This window comes from Bombina bombina, chromosome 2, assembly GCF_027579735.1.
Source record: "Bombina bombina isolate aBomBom1 chromosome 2, aBomBom1.pri, whole genome shotgun sequence".
NCBI classification, from domain to species: domain Eukaryota; kingdom Metazoa; phylum Chordata; class Amphibia; order Anura; family Bombinatoridae; genus Bombina; species Bombina bombina.
Window position 1 is genome coordinate 990,990,197 of NC_069500.1, and position 21,027 is coordinate 991,011,223.

At 39.3% G+C, this 21,027-nt stretch overlaps 1 protein-coding gene across 1 annotated transcript in view; it reads left to right on the forward strand.

Annotated features, from left to right (window-relative positions):
• Nucleotides 1-3,279: 3,279 nt before the first annotated feature.
• The window catches only part of HADH (hydroxyacyl-CoA dehydrogenase), a 93,574-nt gene continuing 75,826 nt past the window's right edge, over nt 3,280-21,027 (forward strand). The window contains exons 1-2 of the mRNA XM_053703526.1: nt 3,280-3,442; nt 17,853-17,981. Coding sequence (XP_053559501.1) covers nt 3,317-3,442; nt 17,853-17,981 — 255 coding nt within the window. The 5' untranslated portion in view covers nt 3,280-3,316. The remainder of the gene's footprint in view (nt 3,443-17,852; nt 17,982-21,027) is intronic.

The window sequence follows — 21,027 nt, forward strand, 5'->3', positions numbered from 1 at the left end:
ACATTTTCACCACAGCTATCTCACACAATGACCCCTCTACGATATCACAAAGTATGGGGACTTTTTACTGTGGAATTTTAAAAATAACGGGCCCCAAATATCCCTCAAATTGCAAAAATAGGCACATTCAAACAATTTCACTTAGGGATAAAAACAAAATCTTCCATTGTGCCACTACATTTTCACCACAGCTATCTCACACAATGACCCCTCTACGATATCACAAAGTATGGGGATTTTTACTGTGGAATTTTAAAAATAATGGGCCCCAAATATCCATCTAATTGAAAAAAATAGGCACTTGCCAGCAATTTCACTTAGGGATAAAAACAAAATCTCCCATTGTGCCACTTAATATTGCCAACAGCTATCTCACACAATGACCCCTCTACAATATCACAAAGTATGGGGACTTTTTAGTGTGGAATTTTAAAAATATTGGGCCCCAAATGTCCCTCAAATTGCAGAAATATGCATTTTTCAGCAAATTCACTTAGGGATAAAAACAAAATCTCCCATTGTGCCACTACATTTTCACCACAGCTATCCCTCATAATGACCCCTCTACAATATCACAAAGTATGGGGACTTTTTACTGTGGAATTTTAAAAATATTGGGCCCCAAATGTCCCTCAAATTGCAAAAATAGGCACATTCAAACAATTTCACTTGGGGATAAAAACAAAATCTCCCATTGTGCCACAAAATTCCCCATACTTTGTGTTATCGTAGAGGGGTCATTGCGTGAGATAGCTGTGGTAAAAATGTAGTGGCACAATGGGTGATTTTGTTTTTATCCCTAAGTGTTATTGCTGAAAAGTGCCTATTTTTGCAATTTGAGAGACATTTGGGGCCCAATATTTTTAAAATTCCACAGTAAAAAGTCCCCATAATTTGTGATATCGTAGATGGGTCATTGTGTGAGATAGCTGTGGGCAATATTAAGTGGCACAATGGGAGATTTTGTTTTTATCCCTAAAGTGAAATTGCTGAAAAGTGCCTATTTTTGCAATTTGAGAGACATTTGGGGCACGTTATTTTTAAAATTCCACAGTAAAAAGTCTCCATACTTTGTGATATCGTAGAGGGGTCATTGTGTGAGATAGCTGTGGTGAAAATTTAGTGGCACAATGGGAGATTTTGTTTTTATCCCTAAAGTGAAATTGCTGAAAAGTGCCTATTTTTGCAATTTAAGGGATATTTGGGGCCCGTTATTTTTAAAATTCCACAGTAAAAAGTCTCCATACTTTGTGATATCGCAGAGGGGTCATTGTGTGAGATAGCTGTGGTGAAAATTTAGTGGCACAATGGGAGATTTTGTTTTTATCCCCAAGTGAAATTGTTTGAATGTGCCTATTTTTGCAATTAGATGGACATTTGGGGCCCAATATTTTTAAAATTCCACAGTAAAAAGTCCCCATAATTTGTGATATCGTAGAGGGGTCATATTGTGTGAGTTAGCTTTGGTGAATATTTAGTTAGGCTTACCATAATTTTTAGAGGTGAAACTGGGACCACCTGGTGCGGTGCCAGTGGGGGTGTGGTCAGGAGCGTGGTCAAGGGGGCATGGCAATTACCGGTCCTTTTAAAGTAGTAGCTTTTATGTGTGTAATGTTTCGTGGATACTCTACCCTTCCTCAGTCAAACAAGTGAATCACACAGTTTAAATAGACCATAACACCACCCCCTAGTGAAAGGCACCATTACGTTGTCATGGCAAATAAATCATTAATCTAAATCTCAGATTCTAAATAATGCCAAACATCAAGCATAATTATCAATTTCATAATTATAAATTTCACAATTCTGCAGTGTAATATGTGTTTTATGTGTCTAAGGAACAGCCAAATACTGATAAGGCATAAATACAACATTGAATGAAAGTAAAAAAGAAACACGTACCTGCTAAAGCAACTCTATACCATAATGCAGGAAGATTACAGCCAAAATACTATCCTGCATGAAGTAAAGAGAGATCCAGGCCAAAAATCCTGCCTGTCTGTACTTCCTATTCATACCCATACGATTCCCCTAAAGGTGTATTACCGGCAATGTCACCAGGGGTCGGGGGTGTTAAATTATTAGAAAAATAAACCAAGTGGTACTACAAAATTTAAAAAAAAACCTACGCTGCTCACTCAGCCAGTATTACTAAATGTAAACTTTAAAGAACACGAACGTTAAGCTAAGCAGGACTGTATGTAACAAAGTACCAGCATCCAACTATGCTGGAGAGCCACAGTCCAGTCATTTTGAATAATGTGTCTGGGTTTCAGGCGGTCTGAAGCCCGAACACATGATTTGAAACCTGGAGGTGGCAACCCTACTGGGACAGAATTAACAACTGGGTGGGACACTGGGACAGCGCCTCCAAACTGGGACAATCCCAGTAAAAGTGGGACTTCTGGTAAGCCTATATTTAGTGGCACAATGGGGAATTTTGTTTTTAATGCTTAGAGAAAAAATGGAAAATTACATTTTTTTTTAAATTTGAGTGACATGTATAACAAAAATGCTTGTTGTATTCATTAAAACATTTCTTATTAGCATATATGTATGGTACAACCTTTAATAGTCTTAAGAAAGTGCTAACAAATAAGTGTCTGATAGCTCGACTACTGTTTTATAACTGTCTGATAGCTCCAAAACAGTGTCTGATAGCTTGACTTGGATTTTTCAACTGTCTTATAGCTTGACTCCAGTCTAAAATAGGGACATGTGGAATATCTGTGTGAAAGGTTGTTTGTTTGTTTTTTGGACCACATCTGTAGGTAGTAGTAGTAGCCCCTTCCGACTGCAATTTAGGTTTTGGACAATGATACTAACACGATTATTTTGACAGAGAACTGCGCATCAAATAAAAATAATGCTATTTACTTGCGTAGTTTTATATAAAGGATTTCACAAAGTAATTCTGACATATATTAGTCACAAAATGCAGGCAAAAACAAAAAACTCTAGTCTACTCATACACATTTAAGGCAAGGTTACAACCTTCATTGCTGTGGTTTATTATGCAAGACTATGTAAACTGAGGGTATTTTTTCAGATTTTTCAGAAGACTTTTCCACGCGCATGCAAAAGTAACTCTGTGAAGTCAAGGACTCGGTTATCTATGACTGTGATCATGTAAAGCTTCAGTCCTGACTACAAACGAAGCTCTAAGCTCACACAATCACAAATTCAATATCCACCTAAAAATCATTTGGCTGATGACTCTCCCTATCTCCGCCCAGCTGAGCTAATAAGCCTGCTGACGTCACGTGCGCGCGACTGTCATCTGTCTACTGTGCGTGTGCCCTTCATTCTTGCAAACATGGCCTCGTCTGCCAGGCAATTGCTCGCGCGTTGTATGTCCACTGGCCAGGCAGCTGGCAAACGTTTGGTGATCAAGCATGTGACGGTGATTGGTGGCGGCCTTATGGGATCAGGGATCGCCCAGGTGAGGAAACTTGGTTGCAAAGCAACAGACATATATGCACGCGACCCAACACCTGTAGGGATAGGAAGGACACTCACTGCAGGTGTTTGCAGTATATTGCCCTTATGACCTGTCATGAGATTTGGCCTTGCAGTGTATGAAACACACACACACTTTTTACAAGGTAATCCTTATAGTGACGTAAAAATGCTGTAATATGTTAGAGTATTTTGTGATTGCACTATTTGATAGTATATACGTACAGTATATGTTTAACATTTGCAAATGGAGTAAAAACATAGTTAAAATCATCCTCTGATCAGTAATGCACTACTGTAGCTAGCTGAACACATCTGGTGAGATGACAAAAGTCAAATGTGTGTAGCCACCAATCACAGCTATCGCCCAGTAGTGCATTGCTGCTAAGGATATGTACATATGCTTTAGAAAAAAAGGACACCAAAAGAACAAAGTAAATTTGGTAATTAGTACTTCATAGTAAATGAAAAATCTCTCTCTCTCATATATATTATATATGGATCCCACTGGTGTCAGTGGGATCCGTATATATATATACTGTGTGTGTATATATATAATTTACAGTGGGTTAATATTTTATGATAATTCATTGGTGTCAGTGGGATATATATATCTCAGTTTACACATACACATTGGTGTCAGGTTGATTATACATACACATTGGTGTCCAGTGGCCGCCCTAAATATATACATTGGTGTCAGTGGCCATAATTATGTCATTGGTGTCAGTGGGCTTACTTACCTGTGAGCCGATGCTTCACGCTCTGCACGCCGCCCACTGCTTCTACCCGGCCACAGTGCGCCTGCCCGCCGCTACATGCTCAAAGTGCGCAAACTGACATGCTCAGTGCACTCTGACATGCCCGTCCAAAATTTCGTAGATGTGTAAAAGCGGGCCTGTCAGAGCGAGTGTCTGGAGGCTATGTTGGGTCGCGGCCCACCAGCAGGGCCACTGCGGTCCGGCTGTTGAGAAACACTGCTCTAGATCAGTGTTTCTCAACTCCAGTCCTCACGACCCTTAACAGGCCAGATTTTCATTATATCTTAACTAGAACACAGGTAATATAATCTTCTGAAGGATGAGAGCAGGTTAGTAACCATGGTTACTGATCAGCTGATTATTTCACCTGTGCTCTAGTTAAAGCGTCATTGTACACTAGATTTTTCTGTGCATAAATGTTTTGTAGATGATCCATTTATTCTGTTTGTTGCTATCCTTTCCCCTGAAGGAACACAGTTGCTTCTGCCATTTACATTTGCAGTGTATGCAAGCTTTCAGAATCAATGTATCTTGGAACCCTCTCCTGAAAAGAAAATAGCAATGCTGCTGCCAATATATCAATGCAATGGTTGTGCTGGCAGCAAGTAGGTTGTATGATCGGTTTTACTGAAGTAGCTTATTATTTTCTGTTGTATACAACCTTTATCAGCCACATTCCCACATCAGACCAAAACACTAGCCTTGCAGCCCCTCTGTCACATGACCACGAGACCCCATGACTTTACAACCCTCTTGTAGCCACATGCCATTATTTGATTAGAACAAGCATAGCCTTAAAGGGACACTGAACCCAATTTTTTTCTTTCGTGATTCAGATAGAGCATGCCATTTTAAGCAACTTTCTAATTTACTCCTATGATCAATTTTTCTTTATTCTCTTGCTATCTTTATTTGAAAAATAAGGTATCTAAGCTTTTTTGGTGGGTTCAGAACTCTGGACAGCACTTTTTATTGGTGGATGAATTTATCCACCAATCAGCAAGAACAACCCAGGTTGTTCACCAAAAATGGGCCGGCATCTAAACTTACATTCTTGCATTTCAAATAAAGATACCAAGAGAATGAAGAAAATTTGATAATAGGAGTAAATGAGAAAGTTGCTTAAAATTGCATGCTTTATCGGCTGGATCAGCTGGATTCTTAGGCCATGTGCAACAAGACAGTGTAGCGCTCCTGCACATTAAATTTGGGGGTTTCTGAGGCACATAGCTCCTTGGCTAAATGGTGTCTTTCCGAAGTTAGAGTTCCACAGCTTCCACTGCCACCTTCATTACGAACATGCAGAGTTCCACGGATTCCACTGCCACCTTCAGTACGAACATGCAGACCTGGGAATCATGCTGCACCTAGACTTCTCAGTGCAGCTAGCCAGCACCATATACACTCGGGATCATAAGGATCGTTATTGGGGTGTGTTACTGCGCAACCTAGCTCTGCAAACAGCATGGCAAAGCTCCCCGCAATAGTGACAATTAGGTACAGCTCCCCCTATACTGAAAGCTAGCCAGTGAATGACAGCCTCCAACCCTGACAAGTCATAGAGTGACAGTTCACCTCCTTCCTGACAGGCAGAGAGGGACATACAATATCCCCCATCCTGGCAGCCAGCAACTGACAGAAACCCCCAATCATTACGGTCAGCGTCAGCTACTTCCCCACCATGGCAGCCAGGATCTGACCAGTTATCCCATTGCTAAATTCTGACTAATGTGGAATTTACTGGTGTGTGTGGCTCTGCTCATAAGTGACAGATCTCACTGTAATTTCTTGCTAACAAGCATCTACCTGCAGTGATTACTGTTTTGTAACTGCCTCTGGTGCCTCCTGGCTTATATGTCTGAGTAGATGGCACTACCCAACTGTATGATCCTGTTTTACACACCGAGACTGATACGGCCCTCCTCATACATGTTTGCTACGGTAAATGTATTTAAAAGCTTAGATGTTGCATATTATTGTAAAGATATCTGGGCATTATGCTCTGTGTGTATAATGTTATCATTTTTGCATTTAGTATCTTTAGTAGTATATAGCTGTGACCTCCAGTTTAATCAGAGAGTCCAATGGTTCAGGTAGGCTTTACTTTTTGCTAATAATTATTCTTTTCTATTATATGCTATTATTTATGTGGCCACGCTTTTTTCAGAGCTGCATTTATTCTTGTGAAAGTGAAGCACACGAAGATCTGCTCAAATCCAGATCTTAGAGCGTTGTACTTTTCACAGGAATAAATGCGGCTCCGAATTGAGCTAAACTGCGCGAGTGCCCTTCTTCTGCATTCAGATGCTACAGAAGCATCTAAATGCACACCCCGATATAGATATGTATTTTATTTTTATTTATTTTTTTCCCTGCACAGTTGTGCTCCTCACTTGTTTTGAGGAAGAACTGAATAGCTTTAAATGTTCCTTCTTTGCTATTTCTATGTTATTGAACAGTGGTGTAAAATACAGTAAACAAAAGAAGCTGACTCCCAAAAGTGTGGGTTATCCAAAGTGCCACACTTCACCTTCTCTTTTTTTTTTTTTTTTTTTTTTTTTTTATTAAAAATATACATTGTTTAGCCCACTGGTTTTGAATCCTGTCCTCAGACCTCCCTAACAGGCCAGATTTTGAGGATATCTGAACTGGAGCACAGGTGAAATAATCAGCTGATTAGTAAACATGGTTATTTTACCTCACCCAAGGTTATCCTGAAAATCTGGCCAGATGGGGAGTCCTGAGGACAGGTTTGAAAACCAGTGGTTTAGCCCTTATCAGTAACATTCAGACACACACAGCTATCACAGGTGCAAAAGTTTTTAATAACACCTGCTGCCAATAATAGCTAATCTTACTAACTAGAAAAGGTTAATACACTTAAAGGGACATGAAACTCAAAATGTTTCTTTCATGAATCAGATAATACAATTTTAAATTTAAACAACATTCTAATTTACTTCTATTATTTAATTTGCTTCATTCTTCAGATATCATTTGTTGAATAAATAGCAATGCATATGGGTGAGCCAATCACACACGTCATCTATGTGCAGCCACCAATCAGCAGCTACTTAGCCTAGTTAGATATGCTTTTCAACAAAGGATATTAAGAGAATGAAGCAAATTAGCTAATAGACGTAATTTGGAAAGTTGTTTATAATGGCATGTTCTGCCTGAATCATGAAAGAAAAAAAATGGGTTTCTGTCCCTTTAAATCACATTAACCTGAAGAGTGATTAAATAATCTGTTATAGCTAAAGAAGCAGATGAAGTATAATTACAACTGATCTATAGTTAGCCATGTAAAACTAGCATGTTAGTATGTTATTTGCTTGTACAGTAGGACCTGTGCAGTTAACTGGTTTTGTTTTTGTGTTCTAAAAAAGCAAATAAGTATATTTAGTTAAAACTGCAACTATTGCCTTCCTGATTACAGTCCTGTATTATCTTTTTGATGATAATGTGTATACAAAAGTATTACAACTGATATATAACTACATTTAGGTTGCATTTCTAAGCAGTAATATGACATGTAAGTATTGTCTAAAGGACATAAGACATTTTGCTCCATCTGTCTCGTTTTACAGATGCAAATGTTCAAAAATTCTAACTATTCTGAAATCCAAACTTTTTCTGGTCCCTAAAGTGTTTTATTCCTGTATTAAATATTAGCACTTGAAACAATTCCAATACACTGTAAACTGGACACACATACACATATACATACACATAATATACATACACATAATATACATACACATAATATACATACACATAATATACATACACATAATATACATACACATAATATACATACACATAATATACATACACATAATATACATACACATAATATACATACACATAATATACATACACATAATATACATACACATAATATACATATATATATATATATATATATATATATATATATATACATACACACATACATATATATATATATATATATATATATATATATATATATATATATATATATATATATATATATATACATACACACATACACACACATATATATATATATATATATATATATATATATATACACACACACACACACACACACACACACACACACACACACACACACACACACACACACACACACACACATATATATATATATATATATATATATATATATATATATATATATATATATATATATATATATATGTGTGTGTGTGTATATATATATATCTAGCTATTGGGTATGCATATAAAATACACATGCCTAACACACTCTCCTCTTTCAATAAATAAAGGCCAGTTCTATATGTATTTTTTGTTGTGGGAGATAGTGGTACTGGTATATCCTCTCTGGTGATTAGTGGGGCAGTTTTCTTATCTTCTGGTGATTTCCTTCATCCTTGGATATCTGTTGAGTCCTCATTTGAAAAAGCTTTCCTTTCAAATTAAGGGTTCTTTAACGCCTTAGGATAAAGATATGGTTAGGGGACAATGGTAAAGCCCCTCTCATTCAGAGATAACTTCATTTTGCTGGTAATCAAAGTATTTACAGAATTATAGTTCCTGGCACCACCATTTTAGTATCTAATATCTGTTATCAGTGCCACATAGTGTTTTTTTTAAAGCTGCTGACTTGATAAGCTGAATTTGATTAAAATTGTTTTTGAGCTTCTCATCAGATTTTTATTTCACTGTTATCATCTGCTCCCTAACCTTGGTATGTGCAAGACCATAACAGGCTTTAGTGCTTTTGCGCAATGTATTTTATTGGCAAAATATCATGTACAACCCTGCCTCCTGTAACTTAGTGCACCCATTCATTGCTTAAATAAATTTGCTGCTAAGATTTTAGAGTATGCCATTTTGTATTGTTTTTTTTAAGTTGTCATCAACATAATGTGGAATTTTATTTAGATAAATAGGATCTCTATAAAGAGGATTATTGTTCAGATGTGGTACACAGATGAAGTTCAAGTATTTGCTGTGTTCTTTTGTTATAGGTTTTTAAAATATGTTTTACACAAGCTAGGTGCAAAACTAATGCTTTGTAATATGTGATTAGACAATAATTATAGATTTCCACATTTTTCAGTAATAATTTTGACATTATTTAGTAAACTGGTTCCTCATTCAAAAGTTATAACAATAAATACATCTGAGTTTAATTTCATAACACTTTTTTATGATACTGTAAAGTATTTTGTATTTTTTCAGTCTGACAGCAGCAGCCATTGTGTGTCTTGTAGGAACAGAGTTGCCAATGACTATGTGTGATTGGCCACTGCAACAGGGGTTAAAGGGACATTTAAACAGCTGAGTACAACCACAGTATTATGGTTACTATTCACCATGTTTATTCTTTTTCCTCCTGTACCTGCAACTTTTTTTAAAGCTGTTCTTTTTTTTTTTTTTAACCCATTACAGAAGCTAGTTGGTAAAGATCTGCATCTTTTTACTAGGTGCCGCCATCTTTGTACACATTTAATATTGCATCCTGTGACAGAAGCAGTGAACTTTCACTGATCAGTAAAATTAGGGGGGGGGGGGGGTTACAGCTGTACCTTGCTCTTGTATTATCTTGTACAATAAAAAGTAGAAGAGTTACATTTTTTTTACTTTTGTACCCAGTTTAAAAGTTACATAACAAATAAATATAAGAAAAAAACAACAACTCAGGAATGACAGAACAATGCAATGACTGTAAAAAGGTATGGCTCCCACTGTATTGTACAGCTAAACTGAAGTGGAGCGTACCGCTTGTCAAGAAGTCAACAATATCACTGATCTGTGAATGTGCACCACTTCTGTAGAAAAATACCAAAATTCCAAGATGGCGTCGCCAAGTGTGTAGAACTTCACTACCCTGAACTTGAACTTTTGAAAGGTTATAATACGATGCTAGAGCTGCAGGGACAGGAGGGAAAATATCATGATGAGTAGTAACCATGCTACTTAGTCGTACACAGCAGTTTAATGACAGTTTAATCATGGCTGGTTACCAAGGTCGCCACGGAAGATCGCTATTTTTTTGCAGGCAAATAAAGGAACTTTCAGCATAAAGCATTTTATACTTCCTGACTGAAAGTCCCCTTTATTCGTAGCACTGGTAAATCCTAGCGTTTCACAAACACTAGGATATACTATCACTTTATGTGTTAAGGTTCCCTTTTAATACGGTTATTCAGATGATTGATTTATTTTTTGTCACTTCATATTGTGCTACAGAAAAACAGTTTGTTTTGTGAGTAGTGCCTTGCAATGTACTGTCTCTCTTGTAAGGTGTATCCAGTCCACGGATCATCCATTACTTGTGGGATATTCTCCTTCCCAACAGGAAGCTGCAAGAGGATCACCCACAGCAGAGCTGTCTATATAGCTCCTCCCCTAACTGCCCACCCCCAGTCATTCTGTTGCAGCTCTCGACAATGGAAGTAGCATAGAGAGATGTGGTGAATTAATGTAGTTTATCTTCAATCAAAAGTTTATTTTCTAATGGTACCGGAGTTGTACTATTTTAGCCTCAGGCAGAATTGAAGAAGAGTCTGCCTGTGGTCTTTGATGTTCTTAGCAGGTTGTAACTAAGATCCATTGCTGTTTTCACACATAACTGAAGAGATGGGTAACTTCAGCTGTGGGAATAGCGTGCAGGGTCTCCTGCTCTGAGGTATGTGCAGTTTTAAATTTTCTAGAGAAATGAATATGCTAGAAAATGCTGACAATACCGGATTTATTTTAAGGTAAGCCTGATTACAGTGATTTAATAACGACTGGTATCATGCTTGCTGTAAAGGGTAATATTTTTATTATTTACTCACATTACTGAAAGATATATAACGTTTGCTTGAAGTGTATAAACGTTTTTTACATATTGGTGATAAAAACTTTATTCTGGGGCCCAGTTTTTTCCACATGGCTGTCTAGATTTTCCTAGGGATAGTTTTTTAAGGCCCTCTCACTGTGAGTACAGGTTGGGAGGGGCCTATTTTTGTTTTTGCAGCTTGAGACATCCAGCTTCCCTGAAGGAGTCCCCTGAACATTTAGGACCTCTCTAAAGGGTTTTGGTGCCTTCCAAATTCGTTGTATGGGCAGGTAGGGCCACAGCAGAGCTGTGGCAGTTTGTTGTGACTGTTTAAAAAATGTTTATATCGTTTTTTTGATCCGTTTTTGAAACTAAGGGGTTAATCATCCATTTGCAAGTGCGTGCAATGCTCTTTTAGCCTATTATACACACTGTAAAAATTTCGTAAGATTTACTGCTTTTTTCACTGTTTTAGCAGTTTCTGTGTTTGTTTTTTTTTCTCTTAAAGGCACAGTACCGTTTATTTTTTGCTTGTTCACAGTTATTAAAGTGTTTTCCAAGCTTGCTGGTCTCATTACTAGTCTGTTTAAACATGTCTGACATAGAGGAAACTCATTGTTCATTATGTTTAGAAGCCATTGTGGAACCACCTCTTAGAATGTGTACCAAATGCACTGATTTTACTATAGATTATAAAGACCATATTCTGGCTTTAAAAAATTTATCACCAGAAGAAATTGACAAGGGGGAAGTTATGCCGGCTAACTCTCCCCACGTGTCAGATTCTATAAATCCCGCTCAGGGGACGCCTAGTACTTCTAGCGCGCACATTGCGTATACCTTGCAAGACATGGCGGCAGTTATGAATCATACCCTTACAGAGATATTATCTAAACTGCCAGGATTGCAAGGAAAGCGAGACAGCTCTGGGAATAGAATAAATACAGAGCTCTCTTACGCTTTAGTAGCTAGGTCTGATACACCTTCACATTATACTGAAGCTGAAGCAGGGGAGCTTCAATCTGTGGGTGATTTTTCTGATTCAGGGAAGATACTTCAATCTGATTCTGATATGTCTACATTTAAATTTAAGCTTGAACACCTCCGCGTATTGCTCAGGGAGGTTTTAGCAACTCTGGATGACTGTGACACTATTGTAGTCCCAGAGAAATTATGTAGATTGGATAAATACTATGCAATACCTAATTACACTGATGTTTTTCCAATCCCTAAAAGGTTTTCTGAAATTATTACTCAGGAATGGGATAGGCCAGGTGTACTGTTCTCTCCCCCTCATGTTTTTAAGAAGATGTTTCCTATAGACGCCGCTACACGGGACTTATGGCAGACGGTCCCTAAGGTGGAGGGAGCAGTTTCTACTCTAGCTAAGCGTACCACTATCCCTGACGAGGACAGTTGTGCTTTTCTAGATCCAATGGACAAAAAATTAGTTATCTTAAAAAGATCTTTATTCAACAAGGGTTTATTCTCCAGCCCCTTGCATGCATTGCCCCCGTCACTGCTGCTGCGGCCTTCTGGTTTGAGTCTCTCGAAGAGGCTCTACAGGTAGAAACCCCATTGGATGATATCCTTGACAAGCTTAAAACTCTTAAGCTAGCCAATTCATTTGTTCCTGATGCCGTTGTTCATTTAACCATACTAACGGCTAAGAACTCAGGTTTTGCTATTCAGGAGCGTAGGGTGCTATGGCTTAAATCCTGGTCAGCTGACGTTACTTCAAAGTCTAAGCTTCTCAACATTCCCTTCAAGGGGCAGACCCTATTCGGGCCTGGACTGAAGGAAATCAGTTCTGATATTACTGGAGGAAAAGGTCACGCCCTTCCTCAGGATAGGTCCAGCAAATTAAGGACCAAACAGCCTAATTTTCGTGCCTTTCGAAATTTCAAGAGTGGTGCAGCTTCAACTTCCTCTAATACAAAACAGGAGGGAAATTTTGCCCAGTCCAAGCCGGTCTGGAGACCTAACCAGGCTTGGAACAAAGGAAAGTAGGCCAAGAAGCCTGCTGCTGCCTCTAAGACAGCATGAAGGATCAGCCCCCGATCCGGTAACGGATCTGGTAGGGGGCAGACTTTCTCTCTTCGCCCAGGCTTGGGCAAGAGATGTCCAGGATCCCTGGGCGTTGGAAATTGTGTCTCAGGGATACCTTCTGGAATTCAAAGCTTCTTCCCCAAAAGGAAGATTTCACATCTCACAATTTATCTGCAAACCAGATAAAGAGAGAGGCATTCTTACATTGTGTTCAAGACCTCCTAGTTATGGGAGTGATCCACCCAGTTCCAAAGGAGGAACAGGGGCAAGGCTTCTATTCAAATCTGTTTGTGGTTCCCAAGAAAGGGGGAACCTTCAGACCAATCTTAGATCTCAAGATTCTAAACAAATTTCAAGATGGAGACTATTCGAACCATCCTTCCTATGATCCAGGAGGGTCAGTATATGACTACCGTGGATTTAAAGGATGCTTATCTTCACATTCCGATACACAGAGAGCATCATCAGTTTCTCAGGTTCGCCTTCCTAGACAGGCATTACCAGTTTGTGGCTCTTCCCTTTGGGTTAGCCACGGCACCAAGAATCTTTACAAAGGTTCTGGGGTCACTCTTGGCGGTCCTAAGGCCGCGGGGTATAGCAGTAGCCCCTTACCTAGACGACATTCTGATACAGGCATCGAATTTTCAAATTGCCAAGTCCCATACGGACATTGTTCTGGCATTCCTGAGGTCTCATGGGTGGAAAGTAAACGAAGAAAAGAGTTCTCTATCCCCTCTTACAAGAGTTTCCTTCCTGGGAACTCTGATAGATTCTGTAAAAATGAAGATTTACCTGACAGAGGCCAGGTTGTCAAAACTTCTAAATTCCTGCCGTGTTCTTTATTCTACTTCTCGCCCTTCGGTGGCTCAGTGTATGGAAGTAATCGGCTTAATGGTAGTGGCAATGGACATAGTACCGTTTGCCCGTCTACATCTCAGACCGCTGCAACTCTGCATGCTCAGTCAGTGGAATGGGGATTACGCAGATTTGTCCCCTCTACTAAATCTGGATCAAGAGACCAGGGATTCTCTTCTCTGGTGGCTATCTCGGGTCCATCTGTCCAAGGGAATGACCTTCCGCAGGCCAGATTGGACAATAGTAACAACAGATGCCAGCCTTCTGGGTTGGGGTGCAGTCTGGAACTCCCTGAAGGCTCAGGGATCATGGACTCCGGAGGAGGCCCCCCTTCCGATTAAACATTCTGGAACTAAGAGCGATATTCAACGCGCTCCAGACTTGGCCTTAGCTTGCTGCGGTCAGGTTCATCAGATTTCAGTCGGACAACATCACGACTGTAGCTTACATCAACCATCAAGGGGGAACAAGGAGTTCCCTAGCAATGTTGGAGGTTTCAAAGATAATTCTATGGGCAGAGATTCACTCTTGCCATCTATCAGCTATCCATATCCCAGGAGTAGAGAACTGGGAGGCGGATTTTTTAAGTTGACAGACTTTTCGTCCGGGGGAGTGGGAGCTCCATCCGGAGGTATTTGCAGTTGATTCAACTTTGGGGCAAACCAGAACTGGATCTCATGGCGTCTCGTCAGAATGCAAAGCTTCCTCGTTACGGATCCAGGTCCAGGGATCCCAAGGCAGCACTGATAGATGCTCTAGCAGCGCCTTGGTCCTTCAACCTAGCTTATGTGTTTCCACCGTTTCCTCTGCTCCCTCGTCTGATTGCCAAGATCAAGCAGAAGAGAGCATCGGTGATTTTGATAGCACCTGCGTGGCCATGCAGGACTTGGTATGCAGATCTGGTGAACATGTCATCCTTTCCACCATGGACTCTGCCGCTGAGACAGGACCTTCTACTTCAGGGTCCTTTCAACCATCCAAATCTAATTTCTCTGCGTCTGACTGCTTGGAGATTGAACGCTTGATTTTATCAAAGCGTGGTTTCTCCGAGTCGGTCATTGATTCCTTAATACAGGCACGAAAGCCTGTCACCAGGAAAATCTATCATAAGATATGGTGTAAATATCTTCATTGGTGTGAATCCAAGGGTTACTCATGGAGTAAGGTCAGGATTCCTAGGATATTATCCTTTCTCCAAGAAGGATTGGAGAAGGGTTTGTCAGCTAGTTCCTTAAAGGGACAGATTTCTGCTCTGTCTATTCTGTTGCACAAACGTCTGGCTGAGGTTCAAGATGTTCAGGCATTTTGTCAGGCTCTGGTTAGAATCAAGCCTGTGTTTAAACCTGTTGCTCCACCATGGGGTTTAAATTTAGTTCTTAAGGTTCTTCAAGGGGTTCCGTTTGAACCTTTGCATTCCATAGATATTAAGCTCTTATCTTGGAAAGTTCTGTTTTTAGTAGCTATCTCCTCGGCTCGCAGAGTTTCGGAGTTATCTGCTTTACAATGTGATTCCCCTTATCTAATTTTCCATGCAGATAAGGTAGTGTTACGTACCAAACCTGGGTTTCTACCTAAGGTGGTATCTAATAAAAATATCAATCAGGAGATTGTTGTACCGTCACTGTGTCCTAATCCTTCTTCTAAGAAGGAACGTCTTTTACACAATCTTGTTGTGGTTCGTGCTTTAAAGTTTTATTTACAAGCTTCTAAAGATTTTAATCAAACATCTGCATTGTTTGTTGTCTATTCTGGACAGAGGAGAGGCCAAAAGGCTTCGACAACTTTTTCTTTTTGGCTAAGGAGTATAATACGCTTAGCTTATGAGACTGCTGGCCAGCAGCCTCCTGAAAAAATTACAGCTCATTCTATTAGAGCGGTAGCTTCCACATGGGCTTTTAAGAATGAGGCATCTGTTGAACAGATTTGTAAGGCGGCGACTTGGTCTTCGCTTCATACTTTTTCTAAATTCTATTAATTTGATACTTTTGCTTCTTCGGAGGCTATTTTTGGGAGACAGGTCTTACAGGCAGTGGTGCCTTCCGTTTAAGCGCCTGCCTTGTCCCTCCCTTCATGCGTGTCCTATAGCGTTGGTATTGGTATCCCACAAGTAATGGATGATCCGTGGACTGGATACACCTTACAAGAGAAAACACAATTTATGCTTACCTGATAAATTTATTTCTCTTGTGGTGTATCCAGTCCACGGCCCGCCCTGTCATTTTAAGGCAGGTGTTTTTTTTTTATTTTTAAACTACAGTCACCACTGCACCCTATAGTTTCTCCTTTCTCTTGCTTGTCTTCGGTCGAATGACTGGGGGTGGGCAGTTAGGGGAGGAGCTATATAGACAGCTCTGCTGTGGGTGTCCTCTTGCAGCTTCCTGTTGGGAAGGAGAATATCCCACAAGTAATGGATGATCCGTGGACTGGATACACCACAAGAGAAATAAATTTATCAGGTAAGCATAAATTTGTGTTTTTTCATTTCACCTTTAATCTAAATGACACACTTGTTGTAATATGACGCTCATTAAAAATGTTTTTGCAAGTTTTTCTTCTATATAGGATTAAAAGGTGCATTTCTCTTTATTTAGCAAATTATTTTGCTCAAAATAGGTTGTTTTTTTTATTTTCGAAGGAAGATGGTTATTTAACATAAGAAGTTCAATGCACTGACAATAAATTAGATCTGCAATCTGTGCTTAGAGGTGCAATATTATATCAGTACTAAATCGCTGTTTTATTTTTATGTTCAGAAAATAAAAATAACAAATACAATCACAGTTTTGCAAAATTATACAATTAGGTCACGGTCCTTAATGTACAATACCTATATTTTAGTATTAAACAAGGAAAAACCATGTAAGAATACATATAATAATATCTTTGTCTATGCTTGTAATGAACATAGCCCATTTGTAATGATCTACTCAATCTTAGCAGGTAGTATAATAAGGTGCTGATACGCTTATAGGTAAGCAATATAGTATTTAATACAATGTCTAATAACCATTTCTAGACAATTATCAAAATCAAAGACTAAAGTATTCTCTCTATTTCAAGCTGATCTATAAAGGGTGCCTGTCCCTATTCTAGGGGTCCCTACTAGAGCTAGCATTCGGTGGTTGTCTAGCCCTAGCTTCCGTATACATAATCCAAGGCTCCCACAAGGAAATTAATTGTTCTTTAGTATCTAGCAAATCGGCCGCTTAATTGAAAGTAATTTATTTTATTGCGGATAAGCTGGAAAGTAGGAACCACTGATTTCCAATACTGAGCAATAGTTAATTTAACTATGGTACATACAAGGAATATGAATTTATTTGTTTTCACATTGACCCCAGGTAATGGGTTATGAAGAAGGGTCAATGCATTGTTTTATTATTAATAGAATAATACGTTTTCCTCCCATTTATGTGAATCCCTGACTTGTGTACTGTCAAAATATTTTTTCTGTACTAACCGAGGTTTAAAAGTATGTATGTATGTATGTATGTGTGTGTGTCTATATTTATATATTATTTATGTTCAGCTTTTTTATGAGCTTCACTTATTCTTGTGAAAGTGCAACACACTAATATCTGTTCAAATCCAAATCTCAGTGTGTTGTACTTTCGCAGGAATAAATGTGGCTCCAAATTGAGCTAAACGGTAGGAGCGCCCTTATTCTGCATTCAGATGCTACAAAAGCATCCAAATGCACACCCCTAATATATGTGATGTATATATGTAATATGTGCATATTAAATATATATATATATATATATATATATATATGTGTGTGTGTGTGTGTGTGATCTCAAATTCCAAAGATATTTAACAAAACAAATGTGTGTATGCTTAAAAAAACAAAAACACTGGAGTCAATTAATAGCTTATCTTATGAAATGTGTAGTTTCCTGCATGTTTAATTCTGCTTTCTGTTTTACCAGGTGGCTGCAGCTACAGGTCACACTGTGGTATTAGTGGACCAGACAGATGACCTTCTGAAGAAGTCTAGAAAAGGCATTGAAGAGAGTCTGAAAAGAGTGACAAAGAAGCTGTTTGCAGATAAGCCTGAGGTGACATTCTGGTATTTTATAGTTCCATTTCTAACAAAATAGCATTGTGTATAATGAAAAGCACTTGCTCCCCATATGGTTGCAACTGCTTCTTTTGGTCCTGGCTGAATTTACTTTTTATATCATCATCCTTTAGCTGGTTTAGTGGTGGTTTTGGTTATCACTGTGACACACACACACACACACACACACACACACTACTTTTAGCTCCAAGAAATATGTATAATAAAACAATGATCTTTTGGTGAAACTCCTAGAGAATTTTTTTTTCTTCAAGCCACAGGGACAATGCAAGCAGCTGATCTTGATATTCTTTGCTGAAAAGCATATCTAGATATGCTCAGTAGCTGCTGATTGGTTGCTGCACATAGAATCCTCGTGTGATTGGTTCAACATGTGCATTGCTTTTTCTTTAACTAAGGATATCTAAAAAAATTAAGCTAAATAAATAATAGAAGTAAATTGTAATGTTGTTTAAATTTGTATTCTCTATCTGAATAATGAAAGAAAGAAAGATTTTGGGTTTAGTGGCCCTTTAATTGTATTTAAAACTGCTGCAGGAACACCCTTTTAAATGGGCTTGCTGCTATGTCTGTTTCCCACTTGGCTGCTTTTCTATAGCCGCTACTGCAGTACTGAGAATCCACAACGCCATTCATTTACTAGTGGGAATATCACTCCTGGCCAGCAGGAGGAGGCAAAGAACACCAGCTTGCTGCTATGTCTGTTTCCCACTTGGCTGCTTTTCTATAGCCGCTACTGCAGTACTGAGAATCTACAACGCCATTCATTTACTAGTGGGAATATCACTCCTGGCCAGCAGGAGGAGGCAAAGAGCACCACAGCAAAGCTGTGAAGTGTCACTCCCCTACCCATAATCCTCAGTCATTTTCTTTGCCTCTGTTAATGGAGGAGGTGAAGTTTGGTGTCTGAAGAAATTCATTCCTTTTTCGGGTACTTTTCCCTGCAAGCAAGGATTTTGGTTTAGCGGAGTCCACGTCAATCTCTTCAGTAGAGTAGTGGTGGCTTTTAAGCAGTTAGGAAGTTGTGAGGTAGTCCTTGCTTTATTTCCTAACACATTGCTGCCCATGGTACAGAAAGCCAGAGTTGGTTACTCTGTTCTTTCTTTTTCTATAAGTCTCTGTAAGGAGTATGTGTCCTTTCGCGTCTTGTGAGCTGTCTTCCTGCCAGACAGCATGACTGCAGGTTAGTGCTTTTGTCTTCTAGGTCTTGGAGACTTGCACTTCAGAAGAATATTTCATATTCAGTAGATGGGGACATTTTTAAAATCCTTTATACAGAATTCTCTTTGGCAGTTGGCAGGCACATTATGTATGCTGAGACTAGGGGTTAATCTTCCTTTTATTGGGATGTTTTTCCTCTTTGGCCTAATTTTGTTGGCATTTGGTTTTCTTTACTTGCTTAGCTAGAACAGGCTAACTAACAGACTGCTTGAGTTTGAAACCATCTTATGTTGTAGGCAGAGGGAAACTCGCGGCTTTTACTTGCTGCGTAATTTCCTCTCTCTGCCGGTCTTGTGACTTTTCTCTCCTGTCGGATATTCACGTAGCAGAGCGGCGTCATTGAATTTCAGTCTCTTCAGTTTCGATCTACTATACAATCGTTTTAGAGACTTCTGGCAGCCAAATTGTGTATAAGTGTTACGGCTGTGGTATTAAAAAATTCTTAAAGTGACAGTGTATTTAAAAAAATTCTACAATTTGGGGATTTTTTTTATTTAGTATTATTGACATGGAAGACTCTCTCTTTTGACAAATGCTTGTTATTTCTAGAGGCACAGATTTGTTTTGCCTATGCAATTCTGTGCTGCATGCTTAGCTAGAAGCCAGGGATTCCTTCCTCCCCGTCTCCCGTATTTGAAAAGATGTTTCCTGTTGCTGACTCCATTAAAGATTCTTGGCACACGGTGCCTAAAGTAGTAGGGGCTATTTCTAAACTGGCTAAGAAAGCTATGATCCATATAGAGGCTAGCTGCTCCTTTAAGTATCCCATGGACAAAAAACTGGAAGATTATTTGAGGAAGATGTATGTTCATCAAGGTCTTCAATGGCAACCTGCAGTTTGTATTGCCACAGTAGCAAGTGCGGCATCTTATTGGTGCAACGCTTTGTCTGAATCAATTTTAGTAGAGACTCCATTGGAGGAGATACAAGATAGAATTAAGGCTCTCAAACTAACCAATTCCTTTATTTCTGAAGCTAACATGCACGTTATTAGACTGGGAGCCAAGATGTCTGGCTTCACTGTCCTAGCCCGCAGGGCATTGTGGCTAAAATCTTGGTCAGCTGATGTTACCTCTAAGTCCAAGCTTCTGGCGCTTCCTTACAAGGGGTAAGACCTTGTTCGGACCTGGTCTGGCAGAAATAATTGCTGATATTAGGGTGGAAAAGGGTCTTTTCTACCGCAAGACAAGAAGAACAGACTCAAAGGACGTCAAAGTAATTTTCGTTCCTTTTGTAACTACAAAGGTCAAAAGTCTTCCTCTCCCTCTTCCAAGCAGGAGCAGTCCAAGTCTTCTTGGAAGCCCAATCAGTCTTAGAATAAGGGGAAGCAATCAAAGAAACCCTCAGCTGTGTCTAAGTCAGCATGAAGGGTCGGCCCCCAGTCTGGGATCGGATCAAGTGGGGGGCAGACTTTCCCTGTATTTTCAAGCCCGGAGACTAGATGTCCCAGATCCTTGGGCCGTGGACATAGTATCTCAGGGTTACAAAATAGAATTCAAAACTTACCCTCCCAGGGGCAGATTCCACCTATCAATATTATCTGCAGACCAGGTAAAAAGAGAGGCATTCTTGAACTGCATTCATGACCTTTCCTCCCTGGGAGTGATTGTTTTAGTACCAGTAAGGTAACAGGGTCTAGGATGCTATTCAAATCTGTTTGTGGTGCCCAAAAAAGAGGGAACTTTGCAACCCATTTTAGACCTAAAGTGCCTCAACAAGTTTCTCAGGGTATCGTCCTTCAAAATGGAAACCATTTGTTCCATTCTTCCTTTGGTCCAAGAGGGTCAGTTCATGATGACCAT